Source organism: Pelophylax lessonae (assembly GCF_965119305.1).
Source record: "Pelophylax lessonae genome assembly, chromosome: 11".
Classification (NCBI taxonomy): Eukaryota; Metazoa; Chordata; class Amphibia; order Anura; family Ranidae; genus Pelophylax; species Pelophylax lessonae.
In genome coordinates this window covers 2,596,247-2,615,897 of record NC_138778.1, presented here as the reverse complement: position 1 = coordinate 2,615,897, position 19,651 = coordinate 2,596,247, and the positions used below count along the sequence as shown (strand labels likewise).

Below are 19,651 nucleotides of genomic sequence, written 5' to 3'. Positions count from 1 at the left end.
CTAAAAGGTAGTCCATGGAGTAGCCATGAAGGCTATCATAAAAGTCTTTTGTAATGAGACAAGAAACAGTCCATACGCTCAGGGCCAGCCTAGTGGGGAGCAGAAGTCATCTCCAAACATGAAACATACAAAGAGAGAAAAACAGGCGCCTCTGAGTAAAGACTGTGGTATTTAATTGGCAAGATGCATTAAAAACTTACATCAGGGTAAGTAAATGTAGGTAAGGTGGGTCCTTCCGGCATCCATAAACGGCATGGGATCACCGCTGGGGGTCCGTGTTCCTCTCAGTCCTTCCTGTTCCTGTCCGGCAGGAAGTGGATTGGTGTCACTGGCATGGAACTGAGGCTGGGACCGCAGGGTGAGCCACACTAGCCGTCCAAAGGATCTTCCGCCGTGATGACGACGCGTTTCCGAGCATGCACACTGTTTTTCTCTCTTTGTACAACTCAATATTGAACCCTACGGACTAAGACTGGGAGGTCATTAAAGGTCATGTGTGTGTAAAGGCGTCCCAATACTTTTGACAATATCGTGTATATAGTTGTCCAAGCAAGCCGCTATGGTATGGAAGGATTCTAAAAGGCTCTTCACACTTTATTTTGGATTTTTTTATTTGTATATCCAGTATAAATACATAAAATGTAATGACTTCCTCTTTTAAAGGAAATATCCTGATTTTAAATTGAATCCGATGAGGGAAAAGCATTGAATCGCAGCCACAAAGGAGATGGTTTGCAGGCTGGGGTCTTGGTCTTTGGTGAGCTCGGTCTGTCCATGGATTGATGGTTTGAGGTCTCTGCTCTGTTCTCACGGCTTTTAAGGCTCATTAATCTCCTGTGTGGTCAGTGAGTGCAATGATCAGTGAGTGCGATGATCCGTTCAACACTTTAATTAGCTGCCAGGATGTTGGGATTCCTCCCGATACTCCAGGCTGTAATGGTGACGCTGGCCCGGCATGGCCCAGGCTCTTCACCTTCTTCAAGATCATCCTCCTCTAATGCTTTCAGTCTTGGATTTCTCTCCTCCAAACTTCTCCTGGTGCTGCAACCACTGACCTACCAGAACCACTATATTATTTAGGCTGTTGTGGCACTTGGATCTGCCTAAATACCCGACCAGCGACTGCATCTGTTGGGATACACTCAGCATTTGGACAAAATTTTCCACCAGGCCTAAAAGATTTTGAAATCAATTTTTTTTTTAAACAGGTGGTGGTGCTTTCAAGGCCACCAGCAGCTCCAATTTCACCAGATTCAACCGAAACCCGAATTCGAGCCGTCTGTGGCAGTGATTTTGAACCTCTGAGCCCTTGCCTCTCTCCTCCTGTGCCTCCACCCAGCTGCAGGTTCCCTAACCTCCCACAGTGTAACCCAACCTCCCACAGTGTAACCCAACCTCCCACAGTGTAACCCAGCCACCCACAGTGTAACCCAGCCTCCCGCAGTGTAACCCAACCTCCCGCAGTGTCACCCAACCTCCCGCAGTGTCACCCAACCTCCCGCAGTGTCACCCAACCTCCCACAGTGTCACCCAACCTCCCACAGTGTAACCCAACCTCCCACAGTGTAACCCAACCTCCCACAGTGTAACCCAACCTCCCACAGTGTAACCCAGCCTCCCGCAGTGTAACCCAGCCTCCCGCAGTGTAACCCAACCTCCCGCAGTGTAACCCAACCTCCCGCAGTGTCACCCAACCTCCCGCAGTGTCACCCAACCTCCCGCAGTGTCACCCAACCTCCCGCAGTGTCACCCAACCTCCCACAGTGTAACCCAACCTCCCACAGTGTAACCCAACCTCCCACAGTGGCCCACAATGCTTCTCATATCTGTCCTCCGCTTGCTGCAGAGCCTCCAGCCCCTCAGTGCCCCCCAACCTCCTAAAGGTTACCCAAGCCCCCCGCAGAACCTTCTTGTCTCTCACTGTGCCTCTGCAAAGCCCCGACCTCCTAGAGCAGTGATGGCAAACCTTGGCACCCCAGATGTTTGAAACTACAATTCCAATAATGCTTAACTACGATGCAGAGTGCATGAGCATCATGGGAAATGTAGTTCCAAAACATCTGGGGGGGCAAGGTTCGCCCTCACTGTCCTAGGGGGACCCCCAGCCTCAGTCCCCACAGTTGCCCCCAGTTCCTCCTCGACAAGATTACCAAGTCTTCTACAGAGTTTCTAATCCCCTCCCATCCCCCCTCAGTGTCCCCCCCCCCCTCCAATCTCCTACAGTGCACCCTAGCCCCCGCAATGCCCTCAAGTTTCCCACTGTGCCCCTGCAAAGCCCCAACCTTCTGGAATGACCCCCAGCCTCCTCCATAGACCCAAGTCCCCACAGTTGCCCCCATCTCTTTCCATCCCCTAAAAGACAACCAGAGTCCCTAATCCCGTTCCATCGCCTCACAGTGCACCCCAACCTCATCCTGAACCATCCAGCATTTGAATACATATTTTGTACCGTATGTCCATATTTTTATTGTGTGAGCAGAACGCTTTGTATTCTAGTCTTGTGTGGTCTTTAGGCAGCACCTTGGTCCACCAGTGCCAACTAAATGTTGGGGACCATGGATGAAAAGCTGAACTACAACTGACAACGGACCGCCGAAGGAATGGGTCAAAAGCTGATGGGGTTTAATAAAAGGTTTTTTTATTAAAAGTTGATGCCCAGCTGGTATCAGAGGTTGTACAAACCCCTCATCTTCAGACAAAATAAGTGAAAAATAAATTTATATTTGTTTGTTTGGACCTAAAGAAGATCGGTTTGCTTCAATAATGCAAAAATCATTGGCAATGGACTAACTGAAAAAGTGCTTTCTTATACCGGATCATCCTATTGGCCGGTTCTGCTGGCGCTGTTATATCTTGGATTCAGAAGCTGATAAAGTGACTCTGAACACAGAAATGTTCTCCAACACTCCGGAGCTTATAGTGATTTTTTCAGGTATTCGGCAAAGGTAATAGAAATGTTCCAAGAGCACCAAAAAACCCATTTAGAAGCCTTTTTGTGGTTTGGAGCTGCACCGCGCACTAAAAACGCCACACTAAAGTCACACTAAAGTCACACTAAAGCCACACTAAAGTCACACTAAAGCCACACTAAAGTCACACTAAGTCTAGCCATCACTTTATTGTGTTTGATGTTTGGATAGAGCAGGGAAGGTTTAGTACCCCTGTATGTAGGGATGGACTGATGCTGGATTTTTGTATAGACGCAAATCGCATCGCAAAGTATCGGTTTCGGCATAGAAAGTTTTTTCTGGAGTGCGGGTAATCGTGTAATATTTGGTATCGGTGCTTCCCTACCTGGAAGGTTTTATTCGCTGTCTGCGTCCCTCCTGGGGACCCCCTCTTTATTGGGCCCGGTGAGCATTGTTTTTGGGATACAAATAATCCCAAATGTTAGAATTGTTACCAGAACAAGACAAACTCTTCAGAACATTCTGGAGGATATAAAAAATTCCAGGCAGCCGACTTTGTGACAATAATATTTGTGTCATTCTCAAAACTTTTGGCCTCGGCTGTAGAAGATCTACGGTAGATTTGTGCCAGCGCACCAAAGATCATCAATTCTGTCCAAATGTTTCTTTTATTAACCACTTAAGGACCGGGCCTATTTCTGACACTTGCTGTTTACAGATTAAAATCAGTTTGTTTGGTTTTTTTGCTAGAAAACTACTTAGAACCCCCAAACATTTTATATATATATATATATATATATATTTTTTTTAGCAGAGACCCTAGAGAATAAAATGGGAGATCGTTGCAATATTTTTTATCAGACCGTATTTGCGCAGCGGTCTTCCAAACGCAATTGTTTGGGGAAAAAAATTCACTTTTTTGAATTACAAAATAGGAAAACAGTAAATTTAGCCCAATTTTTTTTTCTTTAATTTGAAAGATAATGTTACGCCGAGTAAATAGATACCCAACATGTCATGCTTCCAAATTGTGCACGCTCGTGGAATGGCGACAAACATTGGTACTTAAAAATCCCTATAGGTGACATTTTAAATTTTTTTACAGGTTACCAGTTTAAAGTTACAGAAGAGGTCTAGGGCTCAAATTATTTCTCTCGTTCTACTGATTGCGGCGATACCTCACATGTGTGGTTTGAACACCGTTTACATATGTGGGCGGGACTTGTGTATGCGCACGAGCTAATGGGGGAGAGGTCGCTTTCATTTTTTTTTTTCCTGATTTATTTTCCGATTTTTTTTTTTTTTTTTTTTTTCATTTTATTTATTTTTTATTTTTACAAATTTAAAAAAAAAAAAAAAAAATATGTTGATCATTTTTATTCCTATTACAAGGAATGTAAACCTCCCTTTTTTAGAAATAAGCAGGACATGTCCTCTTTATTGTGAGATCTGGGGTCAAAAAGACCTCACACCTCACCTCTACACTAAAAAAGAAAGAAAAAAAATTGGCTTTTTAAATCTGTTGCTAGGAGACGACGTTTGACGTCGCTCCAGTACTCCCAAGACCATAGAGTGGAGTGGGGGCCATCCTGCCTTCACTCGACTTCCTGTCTGTGAGGAGCGCGAACTAGATCGTTTTCCCCGCTGCCGGCGGGTCCAGCAAGCGGGGAAAACGACCGGGAAGCGGAGAGAGAGGGGGGGGGGGGCACTTCTGCCGCACCGTAAGGGTGATCCCGCGGCGAATCCGCCACTGGGACCACCACCTTTATGTGAAAGAGGACTGCCCCCCGTTTCAAAAAATACCGGGGTTATGGCAACTATCTGCTGTGATAACCCTGGTATTTAACGTCAAAGTACCGTCAATCGAAGGGGAGCGGTCTGGAAGTGGTTAAAAGATAACATCACAAACCGTGTACTGCAACATTTCGGAGACGCGCAGGACCCCTTCCTCAGGTATGTGATGGTCTCTTGCCTGACAAAGGGGTCCTGCGTGTCTCCCGAAACGTTGCAGTACGCGGTTTGTGATGTAATCGTTCAATGAAAAAACAGCTTGGACATAATTGAAGTTTCTTGGATTGCCGGTGTTCCGTGAGAATTACCTACCCGTGAGAAAAACCTACCCCTCGTCACTTCCGGTACTCCGCACTGTATGTAATGCAGCGGGTACATTAAAACAGCTGTGCTGAAATAGGAGTGATCTCCGCTCCTGTCCCGGTCACTTCCCTGCTCTCGGATAGTAAATATAAAAGCGGCGGCGGCTGTATGAAAACATAAATCACTGAGCCGAAAGCCGCTTTTATATTTACTTGCCGAGAGCAGGGAAGTGACCGGGACAGGTGCGGGGATGACTCGTATGTCAGCACAGCTGTTTTAGGTAAGTGCCGCGTCGGTAGTTTTTTTTCACCGTATACCGTGATCGTTTTATACTAGTGCGCATGCGCACTAGTAAGCTCCTCTGTTCTGCCATTAGGTATCCGGCGCTCTGAGCATGCGCACTGCTGCGCTGCTCAGATGCTTCTGGCCGGAAGTGACGAGAAGTAGGTAATTCTCACAGGGTAGGTAATTCTCACGGAACACCGGCGCACATCTGCATTATATTGTGTATGTTCCAGCATCCAGATGGCGGTGGTTGCAGCGCCCGGTAGCTTTAGAGCGGATTCCAGGAAGGTGTGCGATGGGAATATGGACTGCGGTACGTAGAAGTACACGGCGTATGCTGCCCATATCTCCATGGCTTCCATCCCTTTTCCTTGTAACCATTTGTACGGCGATAAAGCCTGCTGCTTCCTTTTATCTTTATTAGACTTGTAAGAAAGTCATTCTTCCAGACATGGCCGAGTTATCGCGGTTAGACTAACTGCTTACATATGACCGACCTGTGCATGGCGGAGTTCACTACAAGACAGAACAGGTGTCAGCGGGGCTTTCATAACTCGGCACGACTCGTGTACTTCACTCTTCACTCGCTCTTTTGTATGCATATACTTGTCCTGCTGTTGGCTGGTCTCGGTTACCGGTTTACCCTGTTACAAAAACGTTCTTTGATTTCTGTAACTCGATAGCCAGAAGAGTGTAAATCCACTTTGTGTGCTCCAAATGCCTTTACAAACCCAGATAGCCAGAAGAGCCTTGATGAAGTCAATTTGACGTAACGCATAGGGCGGAGCGTCACGAGGCATACTGCTGAGGGGAGATCTCGCTGCAGCAGGTTAGAGTGCACCAGTGACTGGTCTTAGTATAGGAAGCTCCTGCAGGGCAAGATTTGAAATGAAGTAAAAGCTAAACTCCAGTATAAGCAAATATATACTTTCTGTAAGACCACTCACTGCAGCTCTCTCCTTGTGCAGGGTGACTGGTCTTGTCTCCGCCCTACTTCTGCAGTTTTCTGCAGGCAGCCAGTAGTGGGCAGAGCTTGTGGCCCCTCCCACAGCTCTGTAGGCATATGTAGTGTGCACATCGCCGGGTTCAGGCGTATGGTAGTGTCGATGGCGCTGGGGTCAGGCTTATGTAGTGTGCATGGCGCCTGGCTCAGGAGCATGTAGGGTGCACGGCGCCAGGCTCAGGTGTATGTAGTGTGCATGGCACCTGGATTAGGTGTATGTAGTGTGCATGGCACCGGGGTCAGGTGTATGTAGTGTGCACAGCGCTGGGGGTCAGGAGTATGTAGTGTGCACAGCGCTGGGGGTCAGGAGTATGGTAGTGTGCACAGCGCTGGGGGTCAGGAGTATGGTAGTGTGCACAGCGCTGGGGGTCAGGAGTATGTAGTGTGCACGGCACTGGGGTCAGGAGCATGTAGTGTCGACGGAGCCGGGGTCAGCAGCATGTAGTGTCCACAGAGCCGGGGTCAGGAGTATGTAGTATGCACGGCGCTGGGGTAGGTGTATGTAATGTGCATGGCGCCGGGGCCAGGCATGTGTAGTGTGCATGGTGCTGGGTCAGGCTTATGTAGTGTGCATGGCGCCGGGGTCAGGTGTATGTAGTGTGCACGGTGTCGGGCTCAGTAGCATGTAGTGTGCAGGGTGCCGGGGTCAGGAGCATGTAGTGTGGACGGCGCCGGCGTCAGGAGCATGTAGTGTGCATGGCACCGGGGTCAGGAGCATGTGATTCATAATTGGCCTACAGGTTTGGCAGATACAAGACTGAAGAAGTTGCTACTGGCACCTCTTGATTGGATTGGGCGTTTTTTTAGTCTCTAAGCCCTATACAAGTTTCTGAACACATTTACAGGAGCAGGGAGAAGAGGATCCGGCTAAAATCTGTCCATGGTCAATACTGTTGACCTGATATCAGGGTGATTTTTTTTATTTTTAATGTTGATGCTTATCCAAAGTCTGCAGATTTACATCGATCGTTTTGAATCGCATTATAAGCTTCATGAAGCAATTATGCGTCGTTCAGCGGTTTCCTGGTCTGCCAGTCCTCTGAACGCACATTAAGTCGCAGTGACGAGAGGCAGAGAGAAGCTCTTAGCTGTATTTATTTTGGACCTGAGTGGGAAGGAATGGTATGAGTTGCTGTTAACTGTCACGGGATTCCTTCCAGCCAACTGTCATGCCGCGTCTTTCCTGTGCGTTGCGGCTTCATAGAGGCGTGATTTACTGAAGTGTTTGTATACGCTCCGCGTCCGCTCTTATTTTATCCCTCTATTACCGCGGTGGGGCCGACGTGCGACACCTCAGGAGCTGCAGAGATTTTCTATGGGGGCTTCAGGCGCCTCAAAGCGCTTTTCGCCTCCGGACGCGTTGCGTCACAGATTTTACAATTAACCACTTAGGCCGGTTTCTGACATTTGTTGTTTGCATGTTAAAAAACATATTTTTTGCTAAAAAATTACTTGTATGTTTGGCTGTTCTAAGTAATTTTCTAGCAAAAAATATATGTTTTTTTAACACAAAAAAATTGTGTTTGAAAGACCGCTGCGCAAATATCGCGTCACAAAAAATATTGCAATGACCGCCATTTTATTCACCAGTCTCTACAAAAAAAAAAAACATATGTTTGGGGTTCTGTTTTTTTTTTTTTTTTTGTTTTTTTAGTAGAGACTGGTGAATAAAATGGCGGTCATTGCAGTATTTTTTGTGATACGATATTTGCGCAGCGGTCTTTTTTCACTGAATTAAAAAAAAAAAGACTAAACAGTAAAGTTAGCCTCATCTTTTTTCGATAATGTGACGCCGAGTAAATAGATACCCAACGTCACGCTTCAAAATTGCGCACGCTCCTGGAATGGCGAAAAACATTGGTACTTAAAAATCTCCATAGACGATGCTTTAAAAATTTCTATGGGTTATATAATCTTCAGGCCTAAAATTATTTTTTTAAGCATGGGTGCAAAAAAAAAAATGCAAAAAATTACTCTAGCAGCGAAAGGGTTCAAGTCATGTTAATTGGCCCCGCCCCATTTATAGAGAAGGTTCAGTGGATATCAGATCGGTATTTTTGCTTGGATATTTTTTATTTTATTTCTCTGGCTAGCGGAGCTCTGATAATGGTCGGGCTGTTCCGCAGCGTTTGGTGCGCGTAGCGTGCGGCGCGCCGTCCTCCTGGGGGTCGATGTGTCGGTGGAAGTGACAGCCTGCTGTGCGTGCGGGTGGCTTGTTGTTTTCCTGATATTCAGGCTCAGCTGTGACAGATGCTCCTGGCTGGTCCTGAGAACGCTCCCCCCCTCGTCCGTCCGTCTGAGCGCTGGGGTTGCGCCGTCAGGATCGCACATGGCCTCCCCAATCTGTCTGGTGTCTGTTAGCTAACGGCAGATGTTATAAACAGGGAGGGGGTGGGGAGTCTGCGGCTTCTGTACATCATGTATACATGCTGGGAGGTTTTCCTGCGATGTCTGGGGCGGAGGTCGCGCTCTGCGTTGGAATAACGCTGAATAATGGAGGGGGGGGGGGGGAATAAACCATTCCAGGGTTATACTCCTCATCCTCGCTCCTCCGCCGCAATCCCGCTGCTTTAGGCCCCATTCACACTTCTTATCATGAGAACTTGCGTTTACCGGTCAGTGCGCTTCCCTCTGCATGTTTGTCGCCAAAAAGATGCTCCTCCTCCTTTTTCCAAGCTTCATGTGATTTTTTTATAGCTGCGTTTTACTGCAACCGCTACATAATCGCACCGCGTTTTCAGAACGCACGTTGTTAGTTTTACAGCAATTGACACGCAAATTGGCATTGGATTCCATCCGCAGTTCCATATAACAGTGTGAATGGGGCCTTCGGAAGCCTCTTTGTTTTTAATTTTTTTTTTTTTGTATGTTTTTGTTTAGTAATTATATCAGCAGAATTATTCGAATTCAAACTTTTTTTTATTTTTTTTCAGTTTTTTTTAAAAACTTTTTTAACTTCACTTTTTTTTTTTTTTTTTATAGTAAACATGCCAGCACAGTTATTCCAATGCTAATGTTTTTAACACATTTTTATATATATATATATATATACACATTAGCATTAGAATAACTGTGCTGGCATGTTTACTAAAAAAAAAAAGAGGGAAAAGTTGAAAGTGGTTTAAAAGAATAAAAATTTTGAATAAACCGGTTGACATGTTTAATATATATAACATAAATATATGTATATATATATATATATATATATATATAATTTATATCGATTTTAAGAAAAAAAAAATATATATATATATATATATATATACACACCTTCGCATTAGAATAACTGTGCTGACATATTTGCTATACAAAAAAAAGAAGTGAAAAGTTGAAAAAATAAATAAAGTGGAAAAAAAAAAATCTGAACAACCGTGTTGACTGACATGTTTGTTTATCACACACACACACATATATATATACCGTATATAGCATGTCAACAGGGTTATTCAGTTTTTTCTTTATACTTTTTTTTTTTTTTTTTTTCAACCAGTTCTAGGCCGGAAGGATTTGCCACTTTAATGACCATGCCATTTTTTGCAATTCGGCACTGCGTTACTTTAATGGAAAATTGCGCGGCCGTGCGACATGCCGACACTGTGCCGAAATAAAATGTATTTCTTTTTTTTTGTATAGATTTATATTTGGCCACACTTGAATCCACTTACTTTTTACTTTCTAACACTTTTGGATGTCTGTCCCATAAGTTGTATATGGGATAATGAGGCAGGAATCGCAGAGTTGGCTTGTCATACTCTCCAATGAACGATGTCAATACTGTTGCTCGTTGGAGACAATACGAATACAGGAGGTGTAATACCTGACTGTACAGGAAGGATGAGCCTCCCCATTGCTAGGAAAACACTCAATGTATCCGTTCATTGCATATCCGTCAATAGCTCATTGTTAGAGTTCTTCTTTAAAGTTTGCAGCTGTAAGCTCCTGTGCCGATGGTGAATGCGGCGTGACGGCGTCACATCTGTGGCTGGTTTGTTCTCTGATGGACGGACATAACTGAGTCGTCAGCTCATCAGTTGCTCGTGTGTCAGCAATGCAGAGAGACCACAATGGATGAAGTTCAGATCTCCGCGCCGTCACAGAAACAGCTGCACCATCCCCCAACCTCACCGCCCAGGCATGCCGCCGCCGCACAGCTGTCATTGTCCTTCCTTCAGAGGCGCGAACTGCAGATGTACATCACATGTCTGTTCAGTTATATGAGCTTCCAACTACGGCTTCTTCATCAGAGCCAACTACGGCTTCGTCACCGGAGCCAACTACGGCTTCGTCACCGGAGCCAACTACGGCTTCGTCACCGGAGCCAACTACGGCTTCGTCACCGGAGCCAACTACGGCTTCGTCACCGGAGCCAACTACGGCTTCGTCACCGGAGCCAACTACGGCTTCGTCACCGGAGCCAACTACGGCTTCGTCACCGGAGCCAACTACGGCTTCGTCACCGGAGCCAACTACGGCTTCGTCACCGGAGCCAACTACGGCTTCGTCACCGGAGCCAACTACGGCTTCGTCACCGGCGCCAACTACGGCTTCGTCACCGGCGCCAACTACGGCTTCGTCACCGGCGCCAACTACGGCTTCGTCACCGGAGCCAACTACGGCTTCGTCACCGGAGCCAACTACGGCTTCGTCACCGGAGCCAACTACGGCTTCGTCACCGGAGCCAACTACGGCTTCGTCACCGGAGCCAACTACGGCCTCATCACCGGCGCCAACTACGGCCTCATCACCCGAGCCGCATTATCCAAAGTACAGATCACCTGTACTATAACCAGACACAGGATGGTTAAGGATCAGGGGAAGGGAGATTCTGCTGGTTGTACTGATGATTTACCTCGCTGGGGATAGACCCAGTGTATGTCTTAGTCTTGAGCCCCTCGCCACTGCCATTGTCACATAAGGGGTTCCCACCATCCCTGTGCTGAGTTCCTGGGTCTTTACACCTGCTGTGCCCATTATGAGGGGTTTCCACCATCCCTGTGCTGAGTTCCCGGGTCTGTACACCTGCTGTGCCCATTATGAGGGGTTCCCACCATCCCTGTGCGGAGTTCTTGGGTCTGTTCACCCGCTGTGCCCATTATGAGGGGTTCCCACCATCCCTGTGCTGAGTTCCCAGGTCTGTACACCTGCTGTGCCCATGATGTTATGGGGGGGGGGCTCTGATGTGATGGGGAGGACCTCTGATGTGATGGGGAGGACCTCTGATGTGAAGGGGAGGACCTCTGATGTGATGGGGAGGACCTCTGATGTGATGAGAGGACCTCTGATGTGATGGGGGGGCCTCTGATGTGATGGGGGGACCTTTGATGTGATGGGGGGCCTCTGATGTGATGGGGGGGCCTGTGATGTGATGGGGGGGCCTGTGATGTGATGGGGGGGCCTGTGATGTGATGGGGGGGACCTCTGATGTGATGGGGGGACCTCTGATGTGATGGGGGGGCCTCTGATGTGACGGGGGGGACCTTTTGATGTGATGTGACGGAGGGGGACCTGTGCTGTGATGGGGGGCCTCTGATGTTAAGGGGGGACCTCTGATGTGTTGGTGGAACCTGTGATGTGATAGGGGGGGTCCTGTGATGTGACGGGGGGGACCTCTGATCTGATGGAGGTTACTTGTTATAGGAGGACGTCTGATGTGACGCTAATTGAATGAAGTTGGTTGTGTGCATCTTCTCAGGTTTCCCAATGATATTTAACCTTAGTTTTTTGCGATTTTCTTGCATTGGTCGCTGCAACTGAGAACTGCGGGTCAATCTCCCTAAAGTGAAACTTCTTTGTATAGAAGTATAAAACAAAATTGGATTTTTGTCGGCCCATCACTACCACTCACCTATGAGCCCCTTAGAGGCAGTTGTCTCCAGGATACGCCTCCCCATTGAAAGATTTCCCCCCTCCTTCCTTTCCACACTTCATCCAAAACTAGAAATACATTTTTAAAAAATTGGGCAATTTAAGGCCTTAAAAGTGATATTTTGTGGAATCCAGAAATCTGAATTCCAAACCTCGCCTACCAAATAAGGAAAGCGGCACAGAGCATCGCACAAAGCGCCGTCACCCCAGACGCATTCCTCTGTGCCTTCTGGGGTATTTCCTGGCCGTGAACGGGTTATGTAGCGATTGGCAGTCCTTGTGAACCTATTTTTTTAACGAGGGACTGTAAATCGTCGGAATTTTAGAAGATAAATTAGTGGCCGCGTATTATCCTTGGCGGTTTGCTTATAATAAAAGCGTCTGGGAGCTTAGCCCTCTCCGCAGGCGGGAGCACACAGTAGTCGTGACATCACCCAGGCGATGGAGATTGATGGCGGGATAAAGAGGCGCAGTGTAAGATTTCAGGTGTCTATTAATAGAGGAAGTCGGCCATTTATCATACTAATTGTGTCATTACCTCCGCAGATACAATAACACTCCGGACGCTTTACGGTCTGCGCCCGGGGTAACTCTGTGTACAGCTGGAGCGCGCAGGCGGCCCGAGGCTACCGGCTAGAAAATAACACTTAGATTAAATGTGCATTTTCAAGTCATTGTCTTTTTTTTTTTTTGCAATAGCGAATAATAAAATTCTAATAAGTGTTTTAACACGAATAAATAAAAAGATAAATAAAAATGTAAAGTGAAAATAAATGATATCCTTGATATGAGGTTCCGGAACTCACAGAGGACGCTACAGAAGGGGAAAATAATGATTTGATCCCTGCAGATTGTGTAAGTTTGCCCACTTACATAGAAATGGGGGGTGTATAATTTTTATCATCGGTGTATTTTATATGATAGAGACAGAATATCAACCAAAAATCCAGAGAAATCACATGATACAAATGTTATAAATGGAGTTGCAGTTCAGGGAGTAAAATAAGTATTTGATCCCCTTAGTAGTAGTTGGAGAAACCCTTGTTGGTAGCACAGAGGTCAGACGTTTCTTGTAGTTGGTGACCAGGTTTCCACACATCTCAGGAGGGATTTTGGTCCACTCTTCTTTACAGATCTTCTCTAAATCCTTGGAGGTTTCTTGGCTGTCACTTAGCAACTCGAAGTTTCAGCTCCCTCCATAAATTTTCTATAGGATGAAGGCTAGGCCACTCCATGACCTTAATGTGCTTCTTCTTGAGCCACTCCTTTGTTGCCTTGGCGATATGTTTTGGGTCATTGTCATGCTGGAAGACCCATCCATGACCCATCTTCAGTGTTCTGGCTGAGGGAAGAACGTTCTCATCCAAGATTTTACAATACATGGCCCCGCCCATTGGCCCCTCAATGTGGCAAAGTCAGCCTGTACCTTTATCAGAGAAACAGCCCCAAAGCATCATGTTTCCACCTCCGTGCCTGACTGTAGGGAAGGTGACTGTAGGGAAGGTGACTGTAGGGATGGTGACTGTAGGGATGGTGACTGTAGGGATGGTGACTGTAGGGATGGTGACTGTAGGGATGGTGACTGTAGGGAAGGTGACTGTAGGGATGGTGACTGTAGGGACGGTGTCTGTAGAGATGGTGACTGTAGGGACGGTGACTGTCGGGGCGGTGTCTGTCGGGGCGGTGACTGTCGGGGCGGTGACTGTGGGGACGCCTAACTGTAGGGACGGTGCCTGCAGGGGAGGGTGCCTGTAGGGGACGGTGACTCTAGGGATGGTGTTCTTAGGGCCATAGTCAGCATTGTTCTTCCTCCAAACAAATCTTCCGGGGCTGAAGTGGTTAAATTAGAGCCGGAGGCAAAACTTTTTTTCCCATTTTGGATAGCGTAAGGGAGAGTCATAATCCCTGTCTGAATTTTTTCCACCGTCTCTGTCCCCATTGTGAAGATTTCCCTTCACTTCCTGTCCTGTAGTCAAACAGGAAGTGAGAGGAAATCCCTGCAAATTAAGAAAATTCCTTGGGGGACCCCCCCCCCCCAGGTCACCAGAGCTAGTGTCCCCATTGGAAGATTTCACCTCCTATTACTTTTCTGGGGACAACCCAAAATTTGGAATTTTCTTTTACTTTCAATGATAATGGTAAACAGGACAAATAGAGAGGGGGAATTTCCCTAACGGGGACACAGCAAAAAAAAAAAAAAAAACCTGACAGGGGTTCTAATCCCTCTCCACACCATCGGGGAAAAAAAAGAAATTCCCCTGTACGGGCCACCAAAAAAAAAAAGTTTTGCCTTTTAGTTATACAGTAGGGGGGGGGGGGGGGAGTTCACACTGATGGGATGCTTCACAACGCATGCAGTGTGCACAGGAATCGCACCCTATCCCTGTGAAAATCACATGTGATTCAATGTTGTGCGATTTGAGTCATCATTTTGTATGGCTCACATCACAGCGTATCCTCACAAAAAAAGAGCAGGCGCGTTTTTTTTTTTTTTTTTTTTTGCCGCACTGAAATCAGATGGCATGGGCGTTCATACCCGTGCGACCCAAATTTAGCACATGACCTGCTGTTGCGGTGTTAACTTTTGACACCCGCAGTAGATCGCACAAACACTGTGCGATGCGGGAAACAGCGATTCCTGTGCGTAAACCGCATCAGCTTGAACCGAGGCAAAGTAGCTGCAATGAAATGTGCAGAATTGCAGGACGTGTCAAAGTGCCAAAATAATGTTCATGTGGTTTTGTTTTCCCTTCATCATGAAGGGGTTAATAAGAGAATGGATTTCCGGGAAAGGTTAGTAAATAGGGCCCCGCCCCTTCACACACCCATGATGAATATTATGGTGGAGGTGCCAATTGTACAGCGATACGGCACAGATCGGCACATCGTAAATCCTTCAATGCCGCACCGTTGGGCTGTAAAGGGAAATATTTCTCGAAGCGATGAAAATGAAATGTTTTTATGGCGGTGCGATGAATATTTAGGATCCTCCGGAGTAATAAACTTCCTTCTCTTTTTGTCTTTCAGATCGTGAGGACCAATCAATTCTTTGCACGTAAGTAGCTAAAATAAATAAATAAATAATAATTGCACCATAATGATGCAAAGAGACTGCGTTTTTACCACCCCTCCCCCAATGCACCCCCATTAGCTGCAATGGCCAGGGGTGTACATAACGATAAAAAGAAGACAAAACATTATTGTTGAATAATACGCTTGAATAATGAAAAAAAAAAACATGGATGTCAATACCTGTTGGATATTAAAGGATAGGAAGTGGACAGAACTCAACAGCAAAATCAACAGCGAACGGGTTTCGAGGGCTGCACCCTCTTTCTCCAAGCTACTTTTTCTGCAGATTATTGGTTTTTAAATAATATTTCACCACCTCAATAGAGTTTTTTTTTTTTTTTAACTTCTTTTTGAAAGCATCGAGGCCACGGCAGGTATTATGCACCCGGTCCACCCCTCCCGGCACTCTCTATTGGTCCTTTTGGATGGACAGCCTCATTGGCCAGCAGCCCAACCCACAGAGGGCAGTTTACGTGCTGCCAGTGGTATTAATAGTTGTCTTGTGGCATCAATTCTTTGCACAGAAGTAGCTAAAAAAAAATAATAATAATTGCACCATAATGATGCATACCGACTACGTCTTTACCACCCCTCCCCCAATGCACCCCAGTTAGCTGCAGGGGTGTACATAACGATAAAAAGAAGACAAAACCTGTTAAATAATACACTTGAATAATGGAAAAAAAAAAAAAACATGGATGTCAATCCCTGTTGGATATTCAAGGATAGGAAGTGGACAGAACTGAACAGCAAAATCAAGAGCGAACGGGTTTCGAGGGCGGCACCCTCTTTCTCCAAGCTACCTTTTTCTACAGATACTTGGTTTTTAAATAATATTTCACCACCTCAATAGAGGGTTTTTTTTTTTTTTTTAACTTCTTTTTGAAAGCATCGAGGCCACGGCAGGTATTATACACACTGTCCACCCCTCCCGGCACTCTCTATTGGTCCTTTGGGTGGGCAGACTCGATGGCCAGCAGCTCCACCCACAGAGGGCAGTTTATTTGTTGTATTAATAGTTGTCTTGTGGCATCAATTCTTTGCACGTAAGTAGCTAAAAATAATAATAATAATTGCACCATAATGATACATACCGACTTCTCCCTCTCCAACTTCACTCCAGAAAATGAGTTTATTAGCAGCGAAAACTTTATTGCTGTCTTGAATGGAGTGGGAAGGATTAGAAACATTGAGGGGCTCTTACTGCAGTCTGTGGCTCCATTGGAGGAGTTGGTAAAACCCTGCAGCTGAACTGCATCTTTACCACCCCTCCCCCAATGCACCCTCTTTAGCTGCAATGGCCAGGGGTGTACACAGTGATAAAAATTATGAGGACAAAACCTGTTAAATAATACGCTTGTAAAATGAAAAAAAAAAATGGATGTCAGTCCCCGGGTTCAGCAGAGCGTTGGATATTCAAGGAGAGGAAGTGGACAGAACTTAACAGCAAAATCAAGAGCGAATGGGTTTCGAGGGCTGGACCCCCTTTCTCCAGTCTACCTTTTCCAGCTACCTCCAATCTACCTTTTCTTGTTTTTTTTTTTTTGTTTTTTTAGTATAGATGTGAGGTATTTTTGACCCCAGAACTCCCATTAAAGAGGACCTGTCCTGCTTATTTATATTATAAGGGATGTTTACATTGCTTGTAATAGGAATAAAAGTGATAAAAACATTTTTTTTTAAAGGGATAATGTAAAAATAAAAAATTTCAAGGTTAAATATATAAGGAAAATATAATAATTTAAATCGCCCGTCCCTTCGAGGTCACATGCAGAAGCAAACGCATACGCAAGTCCCGCCCATATATGTAAACAGTGTTCAAACCCCACATGTGAGGTATCGCCGCGATCATTAGTGCGACAGAAATAATTCTACCACTAGACCTCCTCTGTAACTCTAAACTGGTAACCTGTAGAAATGTTTAAAATGTTGCCTGTAGAGATTTTTAAGTACCAAAGTTTGTCGCCATTCTACGAGTGTGCGCAATTTTTAAGCATGACATGTTCGGTATCAATTTACTCGGCGTAAAATTCTCTTTCACATTTTAGAAAAAAATTGGGCTAACGTAACTTTTTTCTTATTTTTTAATTCAAAAAAGTGTATTTCCAAAAAAATAGCGTTTGTAAGATCGCTGCGCAAATACGGTGTGATTAAAAGTATTGCAACGATCTCCATTTTATTCTCTAGGATCTCTGCTAAAACAAAATATTATATATAATGTTTGGGGGTTCTCAGTAATCTTCTAGCAAAATATACAGATTTTAACTTGTAAACAACAAGTGTCAGTAAAAGGCCCGGTCCTTAAGTGGTTATCATGGGTTCAGGAAGGGGGGGGGAGGGGGGAATATAGACAGATTGAACTTTAGCTATAACATTTTTTTTTTTTCCCCCTCAAATATTATCTTCAGCTCTTAGATCCAGTCCTCAAATTGGCTCCCAGTCCTGAAAAGCGTTTACACTTTTTTTTTTTAAGAATAAAACGCATTCCAAAAGAGAAATCCTTTTATTGCGGACGCAGATCGGCCATAAATTTCTTCGCTCAGACGCAGAATCCTGTTTTTGGCAGGCCGCAGCTCTATTCCCCTGACTCCCCCTCTGGCTGTGATTGATGGGGTAGAACATCTGCGCTTTTTAATACCCTTAAAGACTCGCGGTGAGTCGTCCCGGCCATAAAAGGACGATTCGCCCGCCGCCGCGAGACTCCGCCCAGAAATCACAAGCCAGGGAAGATAGACAGCGAATGTTTTATGGAATTAACCGTAGAGAGAGCCAGGCATACCCGCCATTCCCTACTGATTGGCGTCAGGCGGCCCCCCCCCCTCCATAAATATTGGAAGTGTATGAGAGAGAGGCTTAAAGGGGAACTCCATTTTCGTGGGAAAAAAAATAGCAAATAAAGAGAACATAATCTAGTGTATAATAAAAACAGAATGGTGTAGCGCTAAATTATGAATGACAAACACTTATACTGAATCAAAGTGTGATGTTAACATATACAGCCCAAAAAATGAACACTGAAGTCCACAAAGGAAGGTATTGGCTGAAACTGATTCCCAGGAAAGGAAAAGCTCCAAACAAAAACCTGGCAGGCGGCGCGAGAGTTGGTATTGGTCCCTGGTGTTTTGATGGATCATTAGCGTTAGCTCTCCACCATACTGCCAGGTGACCCACGATCCGAGGAGGAATGTTCTGCAGGAACGCTGCGGCTGCATGTCATTGTTTGTTCCGCTGACATACAAAGTTTTTACATGTGAGTGCATCGCTTTTTATTTATTAAAGTTATACATTGGTAATGCACCATGGGAGTGTTTCCCCTTTTTATTTATTAAAGTTATACTTTGGTAATGCACCATGGGAGTGTTTCCCCTTTTTATTTATTAAAGTTATACTTTGGTAATGCACCATGGGAGTGTTTCCCCTTTTTATTTATTAAAGTTATACTTTGGTAATGCACCATGGGAGTGTTTCCCCTTTTTATTTATTAAAGTTATACTTTGGTAATGCACCATGGGAGTGTTTCCCCTTTTTATTTATTAAAGTTATACTTTGGTAATGCACCATGGGAGTGTTTCCCCTTTTTATTTATTAAAGTTATACTTTGGTAATGCACCATGGGAGTGTTTCCCCTTTTTATTTATTAAAGTTATACATTGGTAATGCACCATGGGAGTGTTTCCCCTTTTTATTTATTAAAGTTGTACTTTGGTAATGCACCATGGGAGTGTTTCCCCTTTTTATTTATTAAAGTTATACTTTGGTAATGCACCATGGGAGTGTTTCCCCTTTTTATTTATTAAAGTTATACTTTGGTAATGCACCATGGGAGTGTTTCCCCTTTTTATTTCCATGGTTATACACTGGATATCCCTGTGACCTATGATTGGTTGTCCCCGGAGAGAGAGACCTATGCTCCTGCCTGGCCATTCCACTACATTGGAGGATCTCTCTTTGATATTGAACGTTCAGCCACCTATAATCTAGTGGCAGAGCTATTCGGTAAGGATTCATCTCTCACTATATTGTCTGCTGGATTCATTTCTACTCCTGGGCCCACCTGATCTTCACCTTTCTTCATTTGTTTGGAGCTTTTCCTTTCCTGGGAATCTGTTTCAGCCAATCCCTTCCTTTGTGGACTTCAGTGTTCATTTTTTGGGCTGTATATGTTAACATCATACTTTGATTCAGTATAAATGTTTGTCATTCATAATTTAGCGCTACACCATTCTGTTTTTATTATTTATTTGGGACTTGTACTATTGTGTTAGCTGCTTCTCCTAAAGCGCAGTGTTTTTTCTGTTTTTATATAATCTAGTGTATTCAATTCAAAAGCAACAAACCAGGAATTCTGTCGGACTATACTGACCAGAATTGAGTATTAGACACCATTTCATAAAACAAAACAAAAGTTATTAAAGCGTAACAT

At 45.1% G+C, this 19,651-nt stretch overlaps 1 protein-coding gene across 1 annotated transcript in view; it reads left to right on the top strand.

The window, feature by feature from the left end:
- MYH10 (myosin heavy chain 10) overlaps positions 1–19,651 on the top strand; it is a 184,037-nt gene that overhangs the window by 72,961 nt on the left and 91,425 nt on the right. The window contains 1 exon segment of the mRNA XM_082271489.1: positions 15,184–15,211. Coding sequence (XP_082127615.1) covers positions 15,184–15,211 — 28 coding nt within the window.